Source organism: Cervus canadensis, chromosome 15, assembly GCF_019320065.1.
Source record: "Cervus canadensis isolate Bull #8, Minnesota chromosome 15, ASM1932006v1, whole genome shotgun sequence".
Classification (NCBI taxonomy): Eukaryota; Metazoa; Chordata; class Mammalia; order Artiodactyla; family Cervidae; genus Cervus; species Cervus canadensis.
This window is the reverse complement of record NC_057400.1, coordinates 11,176,098-11,200,762: the sequence shown is the minus strand read 5'-3', so window position 1 is coordinate 11,200,762 and position 24,665 is coordinate 11,176,098. Positions and strand designations below refer to the sequence as shown.

Below are 24,665 nucleotides of genomic sequence, written 5' to 3'. Positions count from 1 at the left end.
CCAAGGTTATTAAAACAGAAGCTTAATTATTCATTATGTGTTGAAGGAAGAAGTCTCTATTCTAGGACTGAAAAATTCAAGAGACCTCAGTGATAGTGCCTCACAGCTAAGGAAAAATTTAAAGAAATGAGCCAAGAATAGAAAAAACAGAAAAGAAATGAAGTACAGAGTTCACTCAGTAATGAATGAAGACAAATAAATTAATCCTTAAGTTATATTTGAGTATTGTTTAAATTTTAGACTTCATCACAATAATTTGAATTACTTTGATGAATTGATTTTATAATAAGTGCCAGAGGCAATTAGAGTTAAAAAATCCTTACTATTAAAATTATTAAACTATTTCAGATTACCAAAATAAATGAAGTTCAAAATCCTTAATAAAATATTAAAGTGTTAAATGATCAGTACAGTAAAAATGAAAAAAATATCATTAGTTTAATTCATTAAAAAATATAAACATTTAAATAAATATTTAACATATTAATCTAGCAACATAGAAGTAATAATAGTTTTCCATGAGCAGTTGGATTTTGTTATAGAAATAATGGTGGTTGAAATAAGGAAATTTCCTTTAAACAATTTTTATATCAATATATTAAAGGAAAATATTTTTACATAAAAGACTGTAAGTGTATCATAACATAATTTCAAATAAAAATTCTAAATGTCATAGGAATAAAAACAAATTACTTAAGAATGATAGAGATTCCTTTCCAATAATCTAGAAAATACATTAAATAATGAAATATTAAAGATGTTGCCATAATGGAAGAAAACAACAGGATTGTTATTTTTATCATTATTATTCAACATTGTTTTGACAATGAAGCTAAGGAAATGACTCACTAAAATGAAATAAACACCTTTTAATCAACGGTGCTGGAACAGTTAGTTGTCATGCAATATGCCACAAAAATAAAATAAAATATGAATCTCTGATTATTCCTCATATGATAGATAAAATGTTTCTCAAGATCATTCAGGGAGTTATATGTAGAATATAAAACTATGAATCTTTCAGGATAAAAGAAAATCTTCAGTGTTCTTTGAAACATTCTAAGTCTTGACAGCAAAAGTGTGATTTATAAAACGATAAACTAGACTTCATCAAAACTGAAAAAACAAAAAACAAAAAATCTTTTCCTTTGCAAAAGTCCCTTTTAAGAGGATGAAAAGAAGCGAGAGAGTTGGATGAAATTTGAGTTGACATATCAACAGATGATTTGTATCAGAATATAAATGCTGTCTAAACTCAACAGTTAACCAATCCCACAAACAAAACAATCCAATTAGAAAATGGGCAAATGACATTACTAGACATTTCACTGAAGAGGATATAAATATCACAAATAAACACATTAAAAGATGTTCATTAGCTCTCAGAGTAATGCAAGTTAAAACCACAATGGCATTCATTATACGTATGTCAGAATAGCTTATTGAAAAAAAAAAATCCTTGCAGGAATGCAGAAAAACTAGATTTTTTTTCTTACAAAAATAAATATGTACCACATGACCCAACAATTGCATATTTTGGCATTTATCCCAAGGAAAGGAACATTTATGTTCACATACAAACCTATAAATAGTGTTCATAGCAACTTTATTGATAGTTGCCCCAGACTACAAATGATAATCCAGATTTCCTTCAACAGATGAACAGTTCAACAAACTGGTACGTTCATGCCTTGGAATATCAGCAAACAGCAAAAAGAAACGGAGTACTGATATATTCAATGACTAAAGTGGATTTCAAAACAATTATGCTGACTGAAAAAGGCCAATCTCAAAATATTACATAATGCATGTTTCCACAACACCCTTGAAATTGCAAAATTATAGAGATGCAAAATTAGATTAGAGGTTGCCAAAGGTTGCCGAGAGAGGCTATGTGACAAAAGGACAACACAGGAAATCCTGGTGACAGAGCTGTTCTTTGTCTTTACTGGTGCTTATCATATTTGATACAACTACATAGAAATAGATATGGCCACATATACACACATGTACACAAATGAATACATGCAAAACTGGTGAAATCCGAATCAAGTTGATGGAAGGTATCAATTTTCTTTTTGTGCTGTTGATTATGCAGATGTATTTGATTGATGGAAACTGAATGAAGGGTATAAGGGATCTTTCTGTATTATTTCTTACAACTGCATGTGATCTGTAATACCTGAAAATTTTATATATCTTTTGTATATGCCTGTGTGTATATGTGTATATATTTTACATTTAAGTGTATGTATATATATAAACATATGTATATGTATGTGAAAGTGGAAGGTGTTAGTCACTCTGTCCAACTCTTTGAGACCCATGGACTGTAGCTTGCCAGGCTCCTGTGTCCGTGGGATACTCTAGGTAGGAATATGGGACTGGGTAGCCATTCTCCTCCCCCACAGGCTCTTCCCGAACCAAGAACTGAACCCAGGTCTCCTGCATTACAGATTCTTTACATCTGAGCCACCAGGGAAACCCATATACATGTATGTGTGTGCTTAGTCGCTCAGTCATGTCTGACTCTGCAGCCCCATGGACTGTAGCCCACCAGGCTCCTCTGTCCGTGGGGATTCTCCAGGGAGTAATACTGGAATGAGTTGCCATGCCCAATCCCAGGGAATCTTTCCAACCCAGGGAGTGAACCCAGGTCTCTGGCATTGCAGGCAGATTCTTTTACCATCTGAGCCTCCAGGGAAGGCTCAGATATACGTATATACATATACGTATAAATTTAAACTTTATGAAAAGGAAAAATTATTTTCAGATGATATAGTTAAATAAGTAGAAATAAAAGAGATTTCATTTCCATTGGCATTTTAAAGCAAATGTGATATGGTAAATAATGTAATGATTAACTCTGTGTGTATATAAAGTTATTTAGATTAAGAATGGGAAATATTCTGTTCACAGTAACAAAACATATATATGAGAGAAAGTTGCTCAGTCGTGTCCGACTCTTTGAGACCCCATAGACTATACGGTCCATGGAATTCTCCAGGCCAGAACACTGAAGTGGATAGCCTTTCCCTTCTTCAGGAGATCCTCCCAACCCAGGAATCGAACCCAGATCTCCTGCATTGCAGGTGGATTCTTTACCAGCTGAGCCACAAGGGAAGCCCAAGAATACTGGAGTGGGTAGTGTATCTCTTCTCCAGTGGATCTTCCTGACCCAGGGATCCAACCGGGGTCTTCTGCATTGCAGGCAGATTCTTTACCAACTGAATTATCAGGGAAACCCAAAACAAAACATATATACTTACTAGTAAATACAATAGGAAATGTAAAGGATCTATATGAAAAGTAGAAGATGAAACTATTAGTGTATATAAAATATGAGTGAACTAAGTAGTTCTGAAAGAAGAACCTTTATATTACAAAATGTTTAGAGTTTTTCAATTTACTGTATATATGTTTTGCTATTTTAGTAAGATTTCTATTTTGGTGTGTTTTAATATGATTTTCAAGCTCATAAAAAGAATACATGTTTGAGAAATAGTATTTGAAAACCTATTAATACTTGAAAATAAGAATTATATGGTGTGGTGTAATTGCTTTAAAGGTGTTTTTTGTTTGTTTCATATCTGCCTAAAAGATACAGTAAATAAAATATGTGGAATTTACCTAGGAGCAAAATTATAGTTAATTTTTTGATTCAGTTGATAAGGATCATTTTTAATATATTGTGTTAGAATAATCTACCCTCCCATTGAAAGTTAGATCCTACCTCCCACTCTTAGCTGTATAAATTTCCTTAGATCAGCTAAATAAATGCCTATCAAATAGAGGTGATGAAATATAATCACGTGAAAATTGAAAGGATTGGATTGGACAAATTATGGTGTTTTTATATAATCTCAGGAAACTTTACATTGTGAAACTTATCTATAACACATCTGGTCTTATTGAGATATCTCATTGAAAAAATATGTTTTCTGAAATCCTAATAAAATTAGCTCATTTTATTAAAATCCCAAACTCCAGGACAAGATATTAATTATAGAATCATGACTCTTTTTCTTTGTCAAACAAAAAGCACTCATCCTTTTCACTAAAATGTTCTCATTCCTGCATTTGTCCATGCCATTCCCTTTCTCTGTATTTTGAAACCGGAAAGTAGTGTTAGTCACCTAGTCATGTCTAACTCTTTGCGACCCCATGAACTGTACCCTGCCAGGCTCCTTTGTCCTTGGGATCCTCCAGGCAAGAATACTGGAGTGGATTGCCATTCCCTTCTCCAGAGGATTTTTCCCGACCCAGGGATCAAACCCAGGTCTCCTGCATTGCAGGCATATTCTTTACAATATGAGCTACAGGGAAGATCCACAAAGGAAAGATCCAGAAATGAAACCTGAAAGGCCCAGGTTATTTAACTTTAACATAAAAATGAATAGATTTTATTTTCAAGAGAAATTTTATGTTCACAGAAAAATTGAACAGAAGGTATAGAAATTTCCCTTTTACCTTCAACTGGGTAAAACCTTCTGCACTGTTATTATCCCACCTAAGATATGTCTGCTACAATTGATGAACTTATATTGAAATATCATTATCAGCCAAAGTCCATATTTTACTTTAGGGTTCACTCTTGCTTTTGTACATTCTATGTATTTGGACAAATATATAATTACATGTATCTGGCATTATAACTTTTCATACTGTTTATAGTATTCTCAAGGCAAGAATTCTAAAGTGGTTTGCCATTTCCTTCTCCAGTGGACCATGTTTTGTCAGAACTCTCCACCACGACCTGTCTGTCTTGGGTGGCCCTACATGTCAAGGCTCATAGTTTCATTGAGTTAGACAAGACTGTGATCCATGTGATCAGTTTGGTTTTCTGTGATATTTTTAGAGTCTTCAGTGTTTACATTTTTCAGTGTGTTAAGTAGTTGGAATCATACAGTATGCAGTCTCTTCAAATTGGCCTCTTTCACTTAATAATTTAAGATTCTTCCATGATTTTCATGGTTGATAGCTCATTTCTTTTTATCACTGCATAATATCACAACATCTGGACCACAGTTTATCTGTTCACCTACTGAAGGACATCTTGGTTGCTTCCAAGTTTTAGCAATTATGAATAAAGCTACCATAAACCTCCATGTTCAGATTTTTGTGTGACTGTAAGTTTTCAACTTATTTGGGTAAATACCATAGAACACAATTGTTAGATTATATGTTTAGTTTTATAAGAAACCACCAAACTGTCTTCCAAAGTATCTGTACCATTTTTCATTCCCACCAGCAATGGTTGATAGTTGTTCATTTCGTTTTTCACTGAAGTCTTTTCTGATTGTTTTTGCAAGGTATTTTCCCCCTTTTCTTTCTGTTTATACAGCACTCTATATCCTCATTATAGTCTTTCTTGCTTTGTGTGAAGCCCTTGGGACATGGAATAGATATGTCTCCTGCACCTTACAGTACTTCACTTAACACCTTGAAAATTAAGAACCCTATTATTTGTTGAATGAATAAGGTAATTTAAAATTTTATCATATGAGACTGCCAAATGGAGCATTTTGTTTTGCAAATAATTTATTTTATGCTAGGCTTGAATCACATGATTCTCACTAGCTCCACTTGTTACCTATTTTTCAGTTGTTTCTGAGCAATTATTTTGTGGGTTAAATACATGCTAGACTCATGTTGAAGGAAATTGCATTTAGAGTTATTGATTTTTTGCCCCAACTTTTCTACTGGAAGAAACAAAACCTTGCTGCAATAAGTACTGAGCCTTTAAAAAACAATTTCTAATGATGTTAGCATATATTGTTGACACTTTATTTTCAACAAGAGTTAAGGTCACAGCTGAAATGTCACAAAGATGGTTTTATACAGTAAATAAACAATGGCATTGTTTTACAAAGAAAATAAAATATCCCTAACTTTTTTATAGACTTTTTCATCTAAAAACTTGCTTGCTGTGTTTAATTTTGGTGCTTAAATCATGTTCTTCTGTTTCTTAGATTTTGGAATTTAAAAGGGAAGTACACCTAGTTTATGTGTCAGGGACTAATATGAATGTACACTTTTCATTCATATTCTGGCATTGTATTACTTTTGAAATTTTTGCATTTGACTCCTAGACTCAGTATTTGTTGGATGGTAATTATTGGTTGAAATTTGGCATTTATTCTGTTTACTTGGTGAACTTCCTTTCAATTTAGGAAGTTTTATTTATCATATTTTTTATAACATTTACCTCTTCATCTTTAATATTTACAACAAAACTGTAAATTTATCATTAGAGAGAATATGTTGAAGTTATTTTGGAAAATAGTGGGCTGGATTATGGTTAAACAGTGAAAAATGTATCCTTTGAGGCATAAATTCACTGTTTTCCTATTATATATCACAACATAAAGTCATGGAACAAACTTCTAAAGCCAAAGAACATTAGCATTGCCATTTTATATTGTTATCTTATTAACATGTTTTTGAAGCAAAATAGTCCAAGTATTATAATTCATTAGTTTTTAAAAGTAACATGAGATAAGTATCTAACCTAAAATTTACATCATTTCAGATGAACTCACAAATTCATCAGAAACCAGACTGTCTTTAGAAGACCTCTTCAGGAAAGACTTTGTACTTCATGACCCAGAAGCTCGGTGGATCAATGGTATGTATGTATGTTCTTATGCATTATGTTTATTTCATATTCTGTATGGTGAAAATTAAATAATGAAATTTGTATTAATATTTTAATTGACATTATTCTTCAATGATTTTATATACCATTTAATCAGAAATGTATACCTTGGCTCTTATGAATAAAAACCTTTTCTTAAGATAAGTCTTCAATAAAATCATCCCCCAAACATTATATTGACGGCTCTGTATCTGCTCTTCCCTCATAATCATTAATTATGTGATTTCAAATGCATATTATATCTCTAGCATTTCTCTAGGTAATTCTCATTGGTGTAGAAGTATAGATATGGGGAGCCTATATGTAAGTGCTTCAGATTTGACAATCAAATTAATTTTCTTTTCTCTGTAGCTTTTCTTTTTTAAGTTTAAATGCCACAAACTAAGGAGACTCTAACAAAGCTGAAATGACTGAAAGAGCATGGGAACATATTGAATTTTGCCTTTTACTGGCTTGGCTAAGAAACCGCCTCAGCTTTCTTTAGGTTATTCCTTATTTTGTTATTTTCAAAAAGTTTAAAAAAGCATTTAGATTTTAAATTAATTAATTAGCTCACACCACTTAGTGGCTCCAGGGACTTTGGTTTGTCTTTATAGGAGTTTGTGGAGGGAAATTACTGTGTAATCCAGTCATAAGAAATGTGTTGGTGAAAAGTAAGTCAGGGGATTCCCCTGCGGTCCAGTGTAATGACTTCTTGTTTCCACTGAAGTTTGCAGAGGCTCCATCCCTCGTTGGGGAACTAAGATCTTGCATGCAGCATGATACAGCCAAAAATAAAGAACTAAAAATTGTCTTTTAGAAAAGAAAGAAGGAAGTCAAATTTCCATTCCTTGAGTTTTACAATTTGCCTAACCATACTAATCACTGTGGTTGTTGGTTTTGTTGTGTAGTCTCTAAGTTAAGTCTGACTCTTCTGTGACTCTGTGGGTGGTAGCCCTTCCAGACTCCTCTGTCCCTGGGATTTCCCAGACAGGAATCCTGGAGTGGGTTGTCATTTCTTCCTCTGGGGGATCTTCAGGACCCAGGGATTAAACCCATATCCTGTGTCTCCTGCATTGGCAGGTGGATTCTTTACCCCTAGGACACCTGGGAAGCCCCAGTCACTGTGGCTTGATAGATGTTAATCTTTGCCTTTCACTTTATTTAGACATAATATGTATATATTTTTGCTTTGTTTTCAAGGCATAGAGTAGATTATTTCAAAGCATAGAGCTTTGCCTTTTTGTCTAATAAATACTGTCTTACAGTCCATCCTTTCTTCTCTAATATCCTAATTAAGTACATTTATGCCTACAAATTAAGTGTTAATTTATGGAAGCTATAAAAATAATGTAATTTAATTAACTAGGGCAGGGGCCAAATCATACTTGTTTACCTATCACTGGTACAGTTTTTGGAGATCAGCAAGCACTTAAGGTGATTTTTTTTTTTCTTTGAATAAATAAATGAAAGCATTTAATTGAATTTCAGTTTTATTTTTCTATAAACTCAAGTTTCAGTTGAAATTGGCTGCAAGATAAATATTATCATGCTGATGATATTACAAATAGAGAAAACATGATAGCAATTTTATTCATCTATTTTTGTATATTTTGATTCTGAATTCTTCATAAACTTTGGTCTTGCCATATTGTTGCCTTTGCATTATGATTATTTCGGATGTACAAAACTCTATGATTTATTTCAGATGAGTACAATTACTAAATTTTAAGAAGGGATATAATTTTCTAGTATTCTTCTAATAAGTGGATCCCTCACAAACCGTTCTCCTGAAGTGCTAATGTAATTTTGCAAGTCATCTCTTTACTTGCTAGCCAGTATTTTCCATTGAAGGAGATGACCAAAAAAAATGTGAGTCATTAAATTTGAAATGCTGAATAATATTCTGTTTTCTTCACCATGATTTTGATCAAACTATTAGAAATTTGTGTAGTCTTTTACTTTGGAAAGCAAGAAAAGTCATGGGTCTCATCTCCCTTCTCAGGTTAGATTGGGTTATTTAAAAAGTCATTTACTCCTGTGTGTAACTGCACTTCAGTATCGAAGTACCAAAGGATTGGAGGGATGTTGAAGCAGTGAACTGAGTGCTAAATTAGGCCATATTTCAATATTTAGGGCACACATTCTACTCTAATGCTTTACAAGATATCACCATAATATTATTTGGAGTAAGTCATTTTAATCATTTTTTCATAATTTCTTTAACAATCATTGGTAAACCTGATTTTGAGACTATATCCTTGGATAAAGCTGCAATGTTATTATTATAGTCTAAGTAAAACCTAAAATCAATAATACTTATAAAAGAATTTGACATAAAACAACCCTTTAAACAGGATTAAACAAAATCCAAGCTCTTAGAGGCATGCCGTCTTCATAAATCCTACTGAAGGAATTGATTCACTGTCAGTAGATTGTGTGTGCTGGGTTCTTTTCGAGCAGGAGAATAAATTTGTCTTCATTTATGCAATCCAGATCACCTTTCTGGCAATCACTGGAAACTTGGCCTATTTATGTATTCCTCACAAAGTCAGAAACTACAATGGGAGCTATGAGGACAATGTGCAACCCTGGCTTCATTGTCACAGATTATGTCTAGACGTAAAATGTGGGCTTCTTTTTGCTAATAATGTTTCACCAGGATTCCAAAGTATATAAGTGGATTGAAGGAGTCTAACCTATGCTCATTTGGAAACTTTAGTTAATTGTTAGGGGTCACCATATGAGTGTTTAATACATTGCTAGTGAAGGAGACTGAAGGCTTATAGATGACCCTGACACGTGTAGGCTGAAGTGCAGTAATGCCATTCATTATGCTCCTTCACCATTAGTATATATGTGAATGTCAGTGCAGCCTTGGATGGGTGCTCACGTTCCTGGTTAGCAGAACATCTGCCTTCCCCTACACCTACTCAGAAATCTGAAATCTCCATTTTTATAGTGTCTTCTCCCTAGTTATGTCACCTTGAGTCCTAGACATCTATCTTCTTTAATGTTATTCATCTCCCACCTACATTTGAGGATCAAGCCATCATCAAAGAAAAATCTAATATCGAGTAGCTTCTTTGCTAGGCTTTGTGCTGGATCTTTATAGATGTATTTCATAGATAGCATGTAAGTTATGGTGAACTCCAGAAAACTGAGGATAAAGCAAAAAATTTATCCAAAACACAGCTGATAAGAGTTGGAGCCTACTTTAATCAATATGTTCAAAGTATAGAACCTATCTTCTCTCACTGTTTCACTGAGGTGCCATTCCCAATTTTTAATACATACAGTAATTATCTCCTTGACAGCCTCTTGGTTACAGATGTCAGTGTGACTAATCCTTTCATGTTGAATATTGCAATCATGTCGTTTCCCAGGTGTATTCATATAATGGTAACTTATGTGGTCACTAAAAGAAAAATGTATAAGTGTATTTATTGATGTGTATGGTAGAAGGAGAAGAGGGCAACAGAGGATGAGATGGTTGGATGGCATCACCAATGCAATGGACATGAACTTGGGCAAACTCTAGGAGATGGTGAGGGACAGGGAATATTGGCATGCTGCAGACCATGGGGTCACAAAGAACTGGATGTGACTTGGCGACTAAAAACAACGTGGTATAAAAAGTGAACAAAGATGTCTTTAAAACAGAGTGGATAGTATGTGGTTCACGCTGTCTGTCCTGTATAACAATGAATGTTGACAAACGGCTGGATTTTGACCTGATTCTTTTTTTCTTTTTTGCTTACTCATTTTTTCTAAATTTTATTTGATAAATGTGTACATTTATGTGATTTTATAACTATTTTTTCTTTTTTAAATTTTTAATTCAATTTTTATTTTACAAGTGAATTTTTATTTGCAAGTGGATTTGCAAGTAAAGTTGTGTTTGTCTGAAGTGTGCAGCAAAGAGATTTAGTTATGCATATACATATATCCGTTCTTTTTCAGGTTCTTTTCCTATATAGATCATTACAGAATATTGACTAGAGTTCCCTGTGCTGTTCAGTACGTCATTGTTGATTACCTGTTTTATATATAGAAGCATGTATATGTTAATCACAGACTGCTTCATAAATAAGAAGTTTCATGGGTCTCTAGACCTTCAGCAGTCTCCTGGCAAATATAAGGCTCAGCTAAAAATTTCAAGCTCATTTCTCAAAAAAATCAGAGGGACCCCTTTGCCAGCTGAATAAATTTCAGAGTCTTCCCGATGTATTCCAGGCCTCTCAGAATCAAGCTTGGCCTCTTTTCTACTCCTCTACTGTCCATTATGTTTCAGAGATATTGAACTACTTGATATTTTGCATAGGTCTCAAAAGCTCTTTTGACTTGGTACTTTTGTCCACACGGTTTTCTCTACCTGGAATCCCTTCCCCAATCAGAGAACCTACATTTTTATCCCACTTGAAACCTGATTTCCAGGTGCAAAGACAGTGACTGTTCCTTTTCCTGCCAGCAGTAAGGGAAATCATCTTCCTGTAAACCCGAGTCTGATTCTCTCATATAGAAATTTCTGCCTTGATTATAACATATTTAACCTACTCTAAGACTGCTTCTAAAACTATTGTGAAAGACCGCTATCTTAAAATTTAATAATTTGTTTTTATTTCTTATTTGGCATGAATCTATATTTTTGAAAAATACAATAAAAAGTGAATTACTAGAAAATAAAGTGATAAATAGGCATTTCATATACAGTCTCCAAATTTATCTTCTTATAATCAACCATTCGAAAATTACATTGCAAAAATATAATAAGTATCACAATAATAATGGGCTCCAAAAAAGAAATTTAATATCCTGCTTTGTTTGAGAGAGGATCTACAGGCAACACATAGAAAGGACTGTTATTGGTCATTTTTGTAATTCCTCAATCACAATTAAACAAATAGTGAGAGAAATAGTGATTATTCACTACATGCCAATTCTCAGATTTTGAACGGGAACTAGTGTGTCAACAATATTCAGAGGTTTTAATGTAGGAAATGAACTAGCCTCCTTCTTGTTAACTAATCTAGGTTAGATTGACAACACTAATCTCTGGGGATGATGTATATCTAGACTATCTCTATTTTTTTTTTAAATAACATTATTGGCAAGAAGAAATGTCTCTAAAATAAGGATGATGGCAATGGAAGTAGAGATTTTATAGCAATTTTAGCAATTTTGGGATATTCATTTTAAAGTTTTATACAAAATGAATTAAGTGATACTGTATTTTTAAACTCTGTCTTCAACTCTTTGCCACTAGCTAATTTCAAAATTTATTCTGTAGATTATAAATCATTTATCCATCAAAAACAGATTTTGGATTTTAAGTACATCTGGGGTATAGTGAAAAGACTATGGTTAAGTCCATAACACATGCTGGAGGTCGGGAGACCCATGAAACTTTTTCATGGGAGAAAGCCAAGCTTCTGCTCAGGTATTAATAAATTAGTTCATTTATCACATATCTGGATCTTGCAGCACTGTCAAATTGCTGCCAAAGCATCTAAATGCTTATCCTCAGTTAAACTTACCCCTTTGTGGACCAGTGGTCAACAAATCCCAGCTGGCTGCAGTCTAGCAGTGTCACTCTAAGCGCAGCTCAGTTCTAAGAGACAATAAACCCTGAGAAATAGGACTTCTGTCACATTGATATAAAAGCAAACCCAGCAATTAACACATTCAGTTCAGTTCAGTCGCTCAGTCGTGTCCGACTCTGAGACCCCATGAATCTCAGCACGCCAGGCCTCCCTGTTCATCACAAACTCCTGGAGTTTACTCAAACCCATATCCATTGAGTCGGTGATGCCACCCAACCATCTCATTCTCTGTCGTCCCCTTCACCTCCTGCCCTCAATCCCTCCCAGCATCAGGGTCTTTTCAAATGAGTCAACTCTTCACATGAGGTGGTCAAAGTATTGGAGTTTCAGCTTCAGCATCAGTCCTTCCAATGAACACCCAGGACTGATCTCCTTTAGGATGGACTCCTTTAGGATCTCCTTGCAGTCCAAGGGACTCTCAAGAGTCTTCTCCAACACCACAGTTCAAAAGCATCAATTTTTCGGCACTCAGCTTTCTTCACAGTCCAACTCTCACATCCGAACATGACCACTGGAAAAACCATAGCCTTGACGAGATGGACCTCACACTGCTGGGATCCAACTAGGGTTCAAAATAGTTCAGTTAGAACAGTGAGATACATTTTCTGATATATGAAGGTGGACCCATTTGATCCACAATCAGTATAAGTTTCTTTTTGGTTCTCTTTCTTATGATGTGCATAGATTTTTTTTTAACCTATACAAAGTTGTCTTTGCCAATGTCCATCCCATATGTGAGATTTTGCAGTTTTTTTTTTTTGTTTGTTTGTCTTAATGGCTAGCTGGGATGAGTGATCATGTGTGAGGCTCTGGATATAATTGTGATTTTATTGGACTAAATGTTGGAGCCAGCTGAACTTACCTACCACATGATACTCAAACCTGTTATCTTCAAAATGATGTGTCAAAGTATGACATATTGAAAATAGGAAAAAGTCCTTAAAAGGAAATTAACCAGATAAAAGAAGATGGAAAAAAAATTCAGCTATTTTAAAAAGCCTTCCAAAGCTTGGTTTCTTCATCTATATTTGGGATAATATTTCCTATAGGTAAGAGCACAGTGAAAACAAGCTACAGCTTATAAAACACAAAGATAAAAGGTAAATGCAAAAAATAAGAGCACACATATGAAAAGCAAAAATCTGGAACCTAATAAATCTTCAAGTGGTAGAGATCCTGATGACAGCTTTTAGAGATGCTCTGGGTAATTGATAATTCTTTAAAATACCTCCAGCAGGCTTATGCTGATGAATTATGTTCAAGATTTTTAATATAAAGTAAAAAGCCATTGTTGTAATTTTCATGAAAAATAAAACAAATTGCTGAAATAGTACCAATAATATTTACAGTAATATGGGAACTCATAATTAGGGAAATCAGACAAAGTAATCAGATTTATTTTTTGCTTGTTTGGCACTGTTTTAGCATGCAAGGATTTTTGTCCCTCAGTTCAATTTTGTTGTGTTGCAGAAAATGTTGGATTTATTTGTGTGCAGGGAGCTAGTTACACCTCTGACAGTATTGTGACTCCCAGCCCTGAGTCAAAATTTTAACTCTTTCAACTTATTTTTAATTTTTCTCTGTTTTTTTTTTTAATAACCATCAGCAAAGCTGATATTTTTAAAAGGTAGAGTTGAATATGTGGCTATGAGTTTCTGAGGGTAATTTATATTTTTATTGAAACATAATTTAATCAGTTTATCATGCCTGGTATTTTTTAAAGTAAGGATGTCAAAGTATCTTGCTATCAAGAGTAGATCACTTCTTGCCAAAATTAAAGTGCTCATGATAATATGTCATTAAAGCATATTTACTTTTATGCAGATTACCAAAAATGTTCTCTTTATTACTATGGGATTTATATGCTCCAAATGCTTTTATGAACATTTAAATTAATCTGTATTAAAAACATTAGAAATCAAAAATAAAATTAAAATATTTACTATAAAAATCAAACTGTGGTAATTTTACATACCAGCTGCAAGTATTCATACTTTTGTTTGAAATTAAAATCTAGTTTTTTAAGAAAATATTTTAAAGATTCCAGCTATGTTAAAGTGATAATATTTATACTAAATGATTTACCCATAAAATCCAGTGTTAACATTTCGGGGGAAAATATTAGGAAAATAAAATTTCTATGTTTTAATAGCACATGGATTACTTAAGGGAGTTGAAAATATAAACCAAAGTTTAGATTTTGAGAACTAAACTTGCATGTTACAACCTACTTTTTATAGTAGAAAAGTATTTTTTGATTTTTTAAAAGGAACAAAAAAGTCTGTGTGAGTGGTAACAAACAGTTATGCTTAGATTCATCAAGCATTATTGAATTCCAAAACTAAATGCCCTGCACAGTTCTGTATATTCCAGGTGGAACCTGTTGACATTTAGAAGGTTTGCAATAAAACAGATTGTGTACTTACAGTGCATTCCACATAATCATGGTCGGTCTTGGCTTTTTGGCCCAGGAACTGGGTTTGTCAACACAAATGTAGATTAATAGACACTTTGACATTGACATCTATTTTTCCATCAATTTATCCATCTATCCTTTTATTCATTCAAGTTATATTTACTGAGAATAGACAAATATTCTTCTAGATACAGGATGTAAAAATGAATAAGCACAGTTCTTTTGCTCAGAGAAATTATGAATGCATTCCCCATTGTTTACAATATCTTTCCTGATATATAGAATGTGAAGAAGTAAAATTAGTAATCAAAAAGCTGTGATTGGAGTAGAAAGTAGAGATAATTGGAGAGTTGCAAGAAATATTCAGTTCAGACTATGATGAGGTTTGGTTAACATTGTTTTCCCCAGAATCCAAACCACATCTCCATTTTCCACACTTCTGTCCCTAATATGATGCAGGACACACTCCAGCACATTTTGGTTTTTGAACTCTTTTATTCTCTTTGCCTCTCCTTTACTTGATACAGTTTCCTCTTATATGTGATGGTAGTTATGGCTAATATGTACATGAACCACTGACATGTTTAAAAGAAATAAAATATGGTACCCAGGGAATTCAGAAACTAGATGAAGATAAGATGCCTGAAATAATCAGACAACAATTTGATGATAAATTCTTGCGTCATTACTGAGGGAAAATAAAAAAGAACTGTAAGAGATCCATTTGAGTTAAGAATCACTGGAGTCATCTTTATGGAAAAGGTGAAGTTCAGTCTTAGTGTAGAGGTCAGATGAGCCCAAGAGAAGAAAGAGGATGTCCCTGGGACAACAAGGAAGTATTATGACAGGGTCATAGGAACTGGCATAGTGTGTAAGACTATCTGTAATGTCCTATGCCTCTGTGTGTGTTTAAAATTAATGGTGAAAAAAGGCAATCAGCTCAGATTGGTGGATATTTAGAATATTAATACTATCATTTTACTATACCTGTTATACTTTGATCTACTTTAGCAGAATCATATATTAGATTATGATTTTAAAACAGAAGAATTTGAGGTTACTCGGATCGTTACTAGCTACATCATTTTCCTTGGAACTAAAATAGGAATTTCACCTAATATGTTTATGAGACATTCCTGTTTACATTTACTCTTCCACTTTTCTAAGATGTTTCAACATGCCTTAGATATTTGTGTTTCTTTGAAAAACTTTGTTTGGAGGCAGAGTGGGCATTAATTTTGTGTAATACATGAGTAAGGTGAGACACTGTTTTTTTCTTCACTTCTCCCCAATTCAAAATCAGCACTTAGGTCTGGCCAGAATCCAGATTTTCCATGTTCAATGTTGGGCAGAATACATCACCATAGAGAAAATGTCTTCAGTGAACTATTTTTGTGTTTTCCTTAAACTAATTTTTAATACTGTCTATAAACTATTAAAAACACATATCTGGCTTAAGGAGAGACATATTAAGAGAAAGATGAGTAATAATAAGAGAAGATTTCCTTTGACTCATATCTGACTGTTTGAATTTGACCAGAATTTTTAGGTGATTTTGAGAAAGCGTAATCATTTTTGAATCATCAATTGTAACTGTAAAAAAAAAAAGTCTTACAAAAAAAGTTAAAAATAGTGACATTTACACTTTAAGCTTTTAATTCAACTTGCTTTGCCTGAGTCATGATTTGTGCTTGTGTGTATGGCGGGGGCGGTGGGGGAGGGTGTGCATTTCTTTCTAAGGCTAATTTTACTTAATCATGTTAGTCATGTAGTCAGAGGGGATGGCCTTTGAGACCTTTGGGTAACGCACAATCAACTATTCTGCTATGTTATATTGGATAAACAAGTATTAAACACACAGGTGCATTTCAGAAAGTCTATAGTTAGAAGAATTGCTTGAGATAATTTTGTTTAACATTAAAAGACTAAGATTCTCTGTAGTAATTCATCTCAAGCATGAGCATTTAGTCAACTGAAATGTTCCATCCTGTTCACAGTGGTTTGTTTTCATGTGTGCTCAAAGATGCACATACAATAGTATATCTAGCACTTTACTTTTATTTCTTTTCAATATTTATCTTTTATTTTTTTTCTTGGTAAAAATTAAATACTATTTTTATATAGTCCTGTAGGGCTGCAAAAAGTTTGTAATATGTTTTTTCATTAAGTTTATTTTTAATGTCAATAATATGTTGTATTTTTGGAGATTTATCTAATAGAAGCTAGTAACCATGCTTGCATTTTTAACTTGTCATACATGATGTTTGTGGTTCTCTAATTTAAGTGAAGATATGTTCATTTTATAAATCAACAAACTGAAGTTTCAAGCAAATGTGGCTTTATCAGGTCCACACAGCTAAAAGGAGGCAGATTGAAGCTTTAAGGTAATATATTCTACTATTAATTTCAGGCAACAATGTGCATAACAACTATAAACAAATTAAAGTTTTAGAAATATAATATTAAGAAAAGATATAGCACATATAGAAAATAGTTTTTAGATGTAAGATTAATTATAAACTATATAATTAATGTTGGAAAAGTGAAACTTCTCTAATCAATTTATACAAGAACTCTGAAATAAGATGTGCACAGAATTTAATGTGGAATTTAAAATTTAATGTGGCTAGAAAACAGAGTATTACACTGAGATTCAGGAGCCTGGCTCAGTAGCTGAATATTCCCCTTGGGAAAACCTCATCACCTTCACTGTGCTGGACCTCAAGTTCTTCTTGATCAGTGGGTTTGACTGAATAACACAGTCAATTAGATATCAATGAGATGGCACCAGTTTTCTTACTTGGGATTACCCAAATTTGCATGTGATTGCACAATTGGCCCTAAAGTAATTGGCAATGTGACTACAATGCATACTTCTGAACTTCCTATTACCTAGTTCAAGTGGAAGTTTTATTACTATTATTAGCAGTAGTGTTAGAAGAATTTTAAAATTCTCTGTTATCACTTTCAAAACTTGATTCTACTCCATATCAATTTCTAACAGACTTACCAAATGATACCAGTTAATCTGATAATGCAATTTACGCTGTCTTGTAAGATGCTAAGATTTTAATCATCAATAATGATAATTGCTTAATGGCCTATGCATTTATTTATGAGTTAAAATATTAGTTGTGTCTTGTTTCAAATGAGCATTGAGAATTAGGGGCAGTGAAGAAGGTCTGAGAAGGCGATATTCTGATCATGCCATTTATTATACAATTTTTATAATTTAACTTCTTCCATTATACATAAAAGTGAAAAGAATAGTGTAATGAACCTCTAAGCAATTATGATCAATTTGTGAATGATTACCAACATGCTATGGTAATTCTTCAACCAAGGATACAAATATGAGTGTGAAATACAAAAGACTAGAAAAATGAAAGGAATAAGTCTAAATGAAGCAAAAAAGGAGAGTTGTTGTTGGAGATGTGCTAGAGGGGAGGATTGCATGCTGATCTGGAATGCTGATCTGGAATGATCTGGAATGATGATTTGGAAACATGATCTGGAATGATCTGCATGCTGATTCCATGGTTTCTGGAACTGTGCTAAATCTGAATGACAAAACATACCTTTTTTTTTTTTTTTACAAAAAAATTATTTATTTATTCATTTATTTTTGACTGTGCTGGGTTTTCATTGCTGCACAGGCTTTTCTCTAGTTGTGGAGACCAAGAGCCACTCTCCAGTTGTGGTATGCGGGCCTCTCTTGTTGTGGGCCTTGGGCTCTAGGCTGCATGGGCTTCAGAAATTGTGGCACGTGGGGGCATTAGTTGCAGCCCCTGGGCTCTAGAGGACAGGGTCATAGTTATGACACATGGACTTAGGATCCAACACGTGTCTCCTACGGGTTAGATCTCCAGGTAGATTTTTTATCACTGAGCCACCAGGGAAACCGATGCATTTATCTTTAAGAGTAAAGGCAAGGAGATTAAACCAGAATTATGAGTGTGAATTCTTGCAATAGGATTGAAAAAAGTCAAACCTCAAGAAACAAGAAATTGGAGTTGCTATCAGAACCGTCATTGGGTGCAAAAGGCAATCCTGTTAGTAAGGGGTTTGATTTTTCATGCAGATTTCAGAATTAACAAAAATGAAAGCCTGTGGGGATGGACGTCTGCTCAACTGCAATATGTTACATGTAGCAAGCATAGTCTTCCACCTTTTGATGAGGCTAGTTTAAGTAAAAAGTAGTGATTTCTCCATTCCTTCTTAATGTTACAGAGAGGTTGGGTGATCACGTGATAGGGATGCCTTAGTAGGGTTCATATAATTGATAGAAAATTGTAAAAGATCTCTGAGTGTAACTTTAGTTCTGAGACTTCATAATTTTTTTCTCCATGTCAACATAAAGTCATGGTATAAACCACTGTTTTAATAGTTCTTTGGTTTAGGAAACCAGTACTTTGGCCTAAAACACTAAGGAACTGTGTCAGCTTTCGCAGAAATTCCTCTGCTTCTTGTTTCCACACCAGAAACCTCCAGTATATGACATAACACTGCTTTCTCTTTGTTTTGACTGGCCATATGGAGTTTCTGAAACATAATTTAAAAGCTGATCTCACTTTGCACTTTCAGTTGATAATACCTTGGCATACTTCTTTGTGCTGTCAATACCTGTGCCCGTTTTAATGAGCTTGAATATTCATTACTGGAGTTGTGTTCTCAAACCATTAACCTGTCACTTCTTTGTTCTTGCAAATAGCATCTGAAAGCAGGTAGCTTGCACCTACCTGTTCCCTGATGATATTCAATTTGTAAGTGAAAAATTACACACATTAATTAGTTGTATGTGTATATGTTTCCCCTTTTTTCCTAGGAGTATGAATGTTCACTAGGTTTTCTGCCATTACCTGTTTGCTAATTGTTTAATTTTTCTTTTGATAACCCATGACAAAATACTTTTTACATTGCCATCCTTGGATTTTAATTCCACAAAGATGCTACTATATTCAAAAGATTATAAAAAATATAAACTCTCTTAATAAGAAAAGAGAGTAACACCTTTTGTAGCACTAAGTACTGCATAATCTTTTCTGACTTGATTTTAGATGACTTTGTTGCTCTGTACTATGTTGCTGTCTGAGGTACTCCCAACCATCGAGGTGGAGAAGCAACCTGTCTATATGTCAGGGCATAATCTTTGACAAAGGAAGGTTAGGCCTCCAGCAATTGGAGCTTTACATCTGTCTCTGGTTGAGTGGGTAGGCAAGTCACTTGACTTCTTTAAGTGGCTAAGTCATTACTCACAAGACTGAGAAGGTAATTTGTCTTTCACGTCCTCCTAGAGCCACTGTGAGCATCACATGGGATGTAAGTTCTCTAAAAATGTTAAATCGCGTAAAAAGTCCTGTCTCTGTTCTTATTTACAGAGAATTGATATTCATTTCACTAGATAGTATGGCCTTCGCCAAGTCAACCAATATGCTTGGCATTACTTTTATCAAAGTACCATAGTGAGAATCACAGCACCTAATTATTACTTGGGTGTTGAGTATGTGCCAGGCAATTGGTTGTTTGTAATGTTCGACTTTATTTAATCCTCACAACAATACTCTCTGAATAGTTTTTATGATCTCTGGTCACTACTGAAGGAACCAAACCCAGAGACCTTGGAATCTATCCTAGGCTCCCATAGCTAGTAAGCAGTGGACCTGGGGAGAGATTCCTCAGGTTATAGGACGAGGAGAGATTAAGGGTGCAAAGTTTCAGTCATGCAAGATGAATACATTCTGAGGATCTAATGTATCACATCTAGTGTATCTAGCGATGTGATGACAGTTAACATGATTGTATTGTTTTTCTAGGTATCCGCTAAGACACAAAAGAAAATAAAAGAGAAATTGTTAACTGTGAGGTGAAAAGTGAAAGTGAAAGTTGTATCCGACTCTGTATAGTCCATGGAATTCTCCAGGTCAGAATACCAGAGTAGGTAGCCATTCCCTTCTCCAGGGGATCTTCCCTTTCCAGGGATTGAACCCAGGACTCCCACATTGCGGGTGAATTTTTTACCAGCTGAGTCACAAGGGAAGCCCAAGAATACCAGAGTGGGTAGCCTATCCCTTCTCCAGTGGATCTTCCCAACCCAGGAATCAAACTGGAGTCTCCTGCATTGCAGGCAGATTATTTACCAGCTCAGCTACCAGGAAAGCACTCACTGTGAGGTCATGATTTGTTGTGAGGTTTGATTGTGTTGGTTAATACATAGTGTATATACATATATAAACCGACTCATGGATATGAATTTGAGCAAGCTCTGGGAGTTAGTGATGGACAGGGAAGCCTGGCATGCTGCAGTCCATGGGCTCACAAAGAGTCAGACATGACTGAGCGACTGAACTGATATATAAACATCAACTTGTATACCTTAAATATATACAATTTGCGTTCGCCAATCATACCTCAATAAAGTTGGGAGAAAAAAATGTTTAATTACTTAAAATTTAGTCAAAAAAACTGCCTAGATAAGAGCACAGAAGAAAAAGGTTACAAAACGTGCTACTTTAATTTTGTTTTGTTTTGGCCAAATTTGCCAAACGTCCTGCTATCACTCCCCCTATCTGCTTTGAAATCCCAACTCTTGCTATCATATTTGAGGGCACATTTGTCAGTTCTTATTACTTAGAGTTCCTGTTACTCATTGAATGAGCTGAAAAGCCATGGCATGTGCAACTCTTGTGACCCCATGGACTATAGCCTGCCAGGCTCCTTTGTCCAGTGGGATTTTCCAGGTAAGAATATTTGAGTGGGTTGCCATTTCCTCCTCCAAGGGGTCTTCCTGACCCATGGATGACTTGCATCTCCTGTGTCTCCTGCATTGGCAGATTCTTTACTGCTGAGCTACCTGGGAAGCACCACCCCCCCACTCCCAACCAACTGAGTGACTTAATGTTTATTAAGTTTATTAAATATTGAACATAAATAAAATTGTTTATTTAAACAATAATGCTCTTATTGCTTAAAGATCCTATAATTAATTGAATGAGCTGAAAAACCTTGGTTACACACGGCTGGCATTTACTCTTAACACACTACCACTTTCTACTCTCCAAAACTTGCCATACCAAAGAATAGTGGTCAAACCATGGAAAAGGTACACACTGTTGCATGTTCCCCAGTTAAGTTTATGTCCTCAAACCTTTCCTTTCTATAGCAGAAGTAGAAACTTCAGTTCTGCTTGAAATTCAGCCCTGGCTTTCCTAGTCTTCTCTATTTTTTGAGAAAGCCTCCTGGACTAGTTTATGCAGCTGTTTGAGACCTTCACTGGTAAAGTCAGTTTCCTCAGAGCAGGAATGTTAAATTTTGTCTGTATTTTCAGATTTAAAAAACAATGTCTTGCATGTAGTTATTTTCGCAAATGAATTGGTAATTTGGTGCCACACACAGACCCTCATTTTAATTTGAAAACAGACATAATTGTGAGGGTAGGCTTTAAAATGTTTCCTCACAGTTTTAGAAGCAATATATATAGTAGAGGACATTATTTCTTCTTTCAACAATTCAAAGGAAGAAAAGCATTCAGTTTATTTAAAGCTTAACAAAGGAACTAAATTATAGTGATCAACTATTATGACCAGTCATAGTGTGGATTTTGATTACTGATGGGCAAACTCCCATATCAAGTTACACACATTTTAAAAAAATGAATATTTTTTTCTCCACAATTGTGAGGCAAGTTGTAAGGACTTGACATATTTGTTTCTGTTGGGATCTCTGAAATATTCATTTTTGTCATGGGATTACACTTGAGTAAACCAAATATCTCAAGCTAGAGGAACTATGCTAGAATTCAAATACATTGTTGGAGGTCTCCTGCATGTCGGCAGGGCAATATATTTTGCTGAGTTCTGTCATTATCTAGGGCTTCCCAGGTGATTCAGTGGTAAAAGAATCCACTTGCCAATTCAGGAGATGCGGGTTTGATACTTGGGTCAGGAAGGTTCCCTGGAGAAGGGAATGGCAATCCACTCTAGTATTCTTGCCTGGGAAACCACATGGACAGAGGAGTCTGGCAGGCTACAGTCCATAGGGTCTCAAAAGAGTCTAAAACTACTTAGTGACCAGATAACAGCAGCGGCATCATTATCAGCAGTTGCACCATAAAAGGCAAATGCAAATATGGAAACTTCTAAAATATATAATAATTTGGACCCTTAGAGAGAGTAGTTTTGGGCTACTGTGTAGGTTGGTTCCTTAGAGCTGATTCTTTATACCAAGAACTGAAAGTGTCTGCAGATCCATGTAATCAGGCAGAAAATAGGTGAATTGCTCAAAATATACCATATCTTCATGAGCATCTATTGAGTATTTATGTTCAGAAATTTCTTTTCTTTTTTTTTATATTGAGTTTCTATGTATCAAGTTACTGTTTTCTCTTTGATTTTTCAAACTTTTCATTACAATGGCAGTAGATCTAGATAAGAAAAACTAGAAGAGGTTTTAGAAAATTGTTCCTCAGTTTACCATAATATTTGAGAGTGAGAGCAATGTTGAGTTTATTTTAATTCTGTGAGTCCAGCTCAATGCCTGACACCTTCTTGGCATTCAATAATCTTTTAGTTAAATCGTGCATTACCTGCTACCATCCACAGTCATTATACCAAGCCCTATGTTAGACTTAGGTGAATCCTGTGATAACTGTGGGTTTTCTCAAGGTCATAAAGACACAGAGAGTCATAGTTAAAACCAACCCAGTATTTCTTATTTTTGTTATGTGCTGTGTTCAGTCACTCAGCCCTGTCTGACTCTTTGCAACCCCATAGACTGTAGCCTGCCAGGCTCTTCTGTCCATGGGGATTCTCCAGGCAAGAATACTAGAGTGGGTTGCCATACCCTCGTCTAGGGGATCTTCCCAACCCAGGGATGGAACCCAGGTTTCCTGCATTGCAGGCAAATTGTTTACCATCTGAGCCACCAGGGAAGCTTTATTATAAATCAGTATTAGTTTATAAATTTATATTCCTGTTATAAATCAGGAATTTTTAGTATAAATCAGTATTACTATATTACTGGCTTTTCTGACCTCTGTAGTAATTTTCTGATTGTAGATTTATTGATTTCATGAAATCTAAAAGGTCGGTTTTAAAGGAAGAAGACACAAATGGTGATTGGTAGAGTCTGTGCCTGGAGTTTTGCCAATAAGTGACATTTTGAAAACAGAATTATCTGGTTTCTTCCCCCAAAGAGACCCATAATGCTTAAGATGATTCTTTGCTCTTTTTTACCTATCATTACACCAGTTATTACTTCCCTCTCTTGACTAAGCTGCATATTCCAAGAGCTCCCCAAATTTACCTTCCACATGACTTTTTTTCCATCTTCATTTAGGCATCAATTCTGCTCAATGAATACCTCCAATGCTTCTATTGAAATTCTGGCTCTTGAAGGCCTTAACTATATTTATTCTTCATATCATTATATACTATTTCTATTTCCATTTTATTTTTTACAGTTTATCTATGATTATATTTGCAACACACTATCATATTTCATTTTAATTTACTAAACAGATTTTTAATTTATTTTAATATATTTTTAAGGAAAATATCTAGTCTTCCATAAACAGGTTAGTATCAGTCATTATCTCTCCCTCTCTGTCCCTGAGATTATATTCTGTAAATTTTTTATCATAAACATTGTGTTCCTGCTAATCTTTGGAGTAAAGACTGTCTGTCTAGACTCAGCATTTATTCCTGTTGACTCTGCTGGGTCTTCCAACTATCCACATACTGAACAGGTGGAACTGTATCTGCTTTGATACTTCTTAGCATCTAAGGAGACTCCAGCTTAGTGACATCTTATGAAAATGAATATTGCCTCTTTACTCATCTCTTTAATTCTTGCCTCTCTGATACTTTGAAAGTGAAAGTTGCTTGGTAGTATCTGACTCTTTGTGACCCTATGGACTATAACCAGCTAGGCTCCTTTGTTCATGGTATTCTCCAGGCTAGAATACTGGAGGGGGTGGCCTTTCTCTTCTCCAGGTGATCTTCCCAACACAGGG

The 24,665-nt window shown here is 34.6% G+C and overlaps 1 protein-coding gene across 2 annotated transcripts in view; it reads left to right on the top strand.

The window, feature by feature from the left end:
- The window catches only part of DPP10 (dipeptidyl peptidase like 10), a 716,172-nt gene that overhangs the window by 204,352 nt on the left and 487,155 nt on the right, over positions 1-24,665 (top strand). For both annotated transcript variants that reach the window (XM_043488102.1, XM_043488101.1), the window contains one exon: positions 6,533-6,628. In XM_043488102.1, coding sequence (XP_043344037.1) covers positions 6,533-6,628 — 96 coding nt within the window. The remainder of the gene's footprint in view (positions 1-6,532; positions 6,629-24,665) is intronic.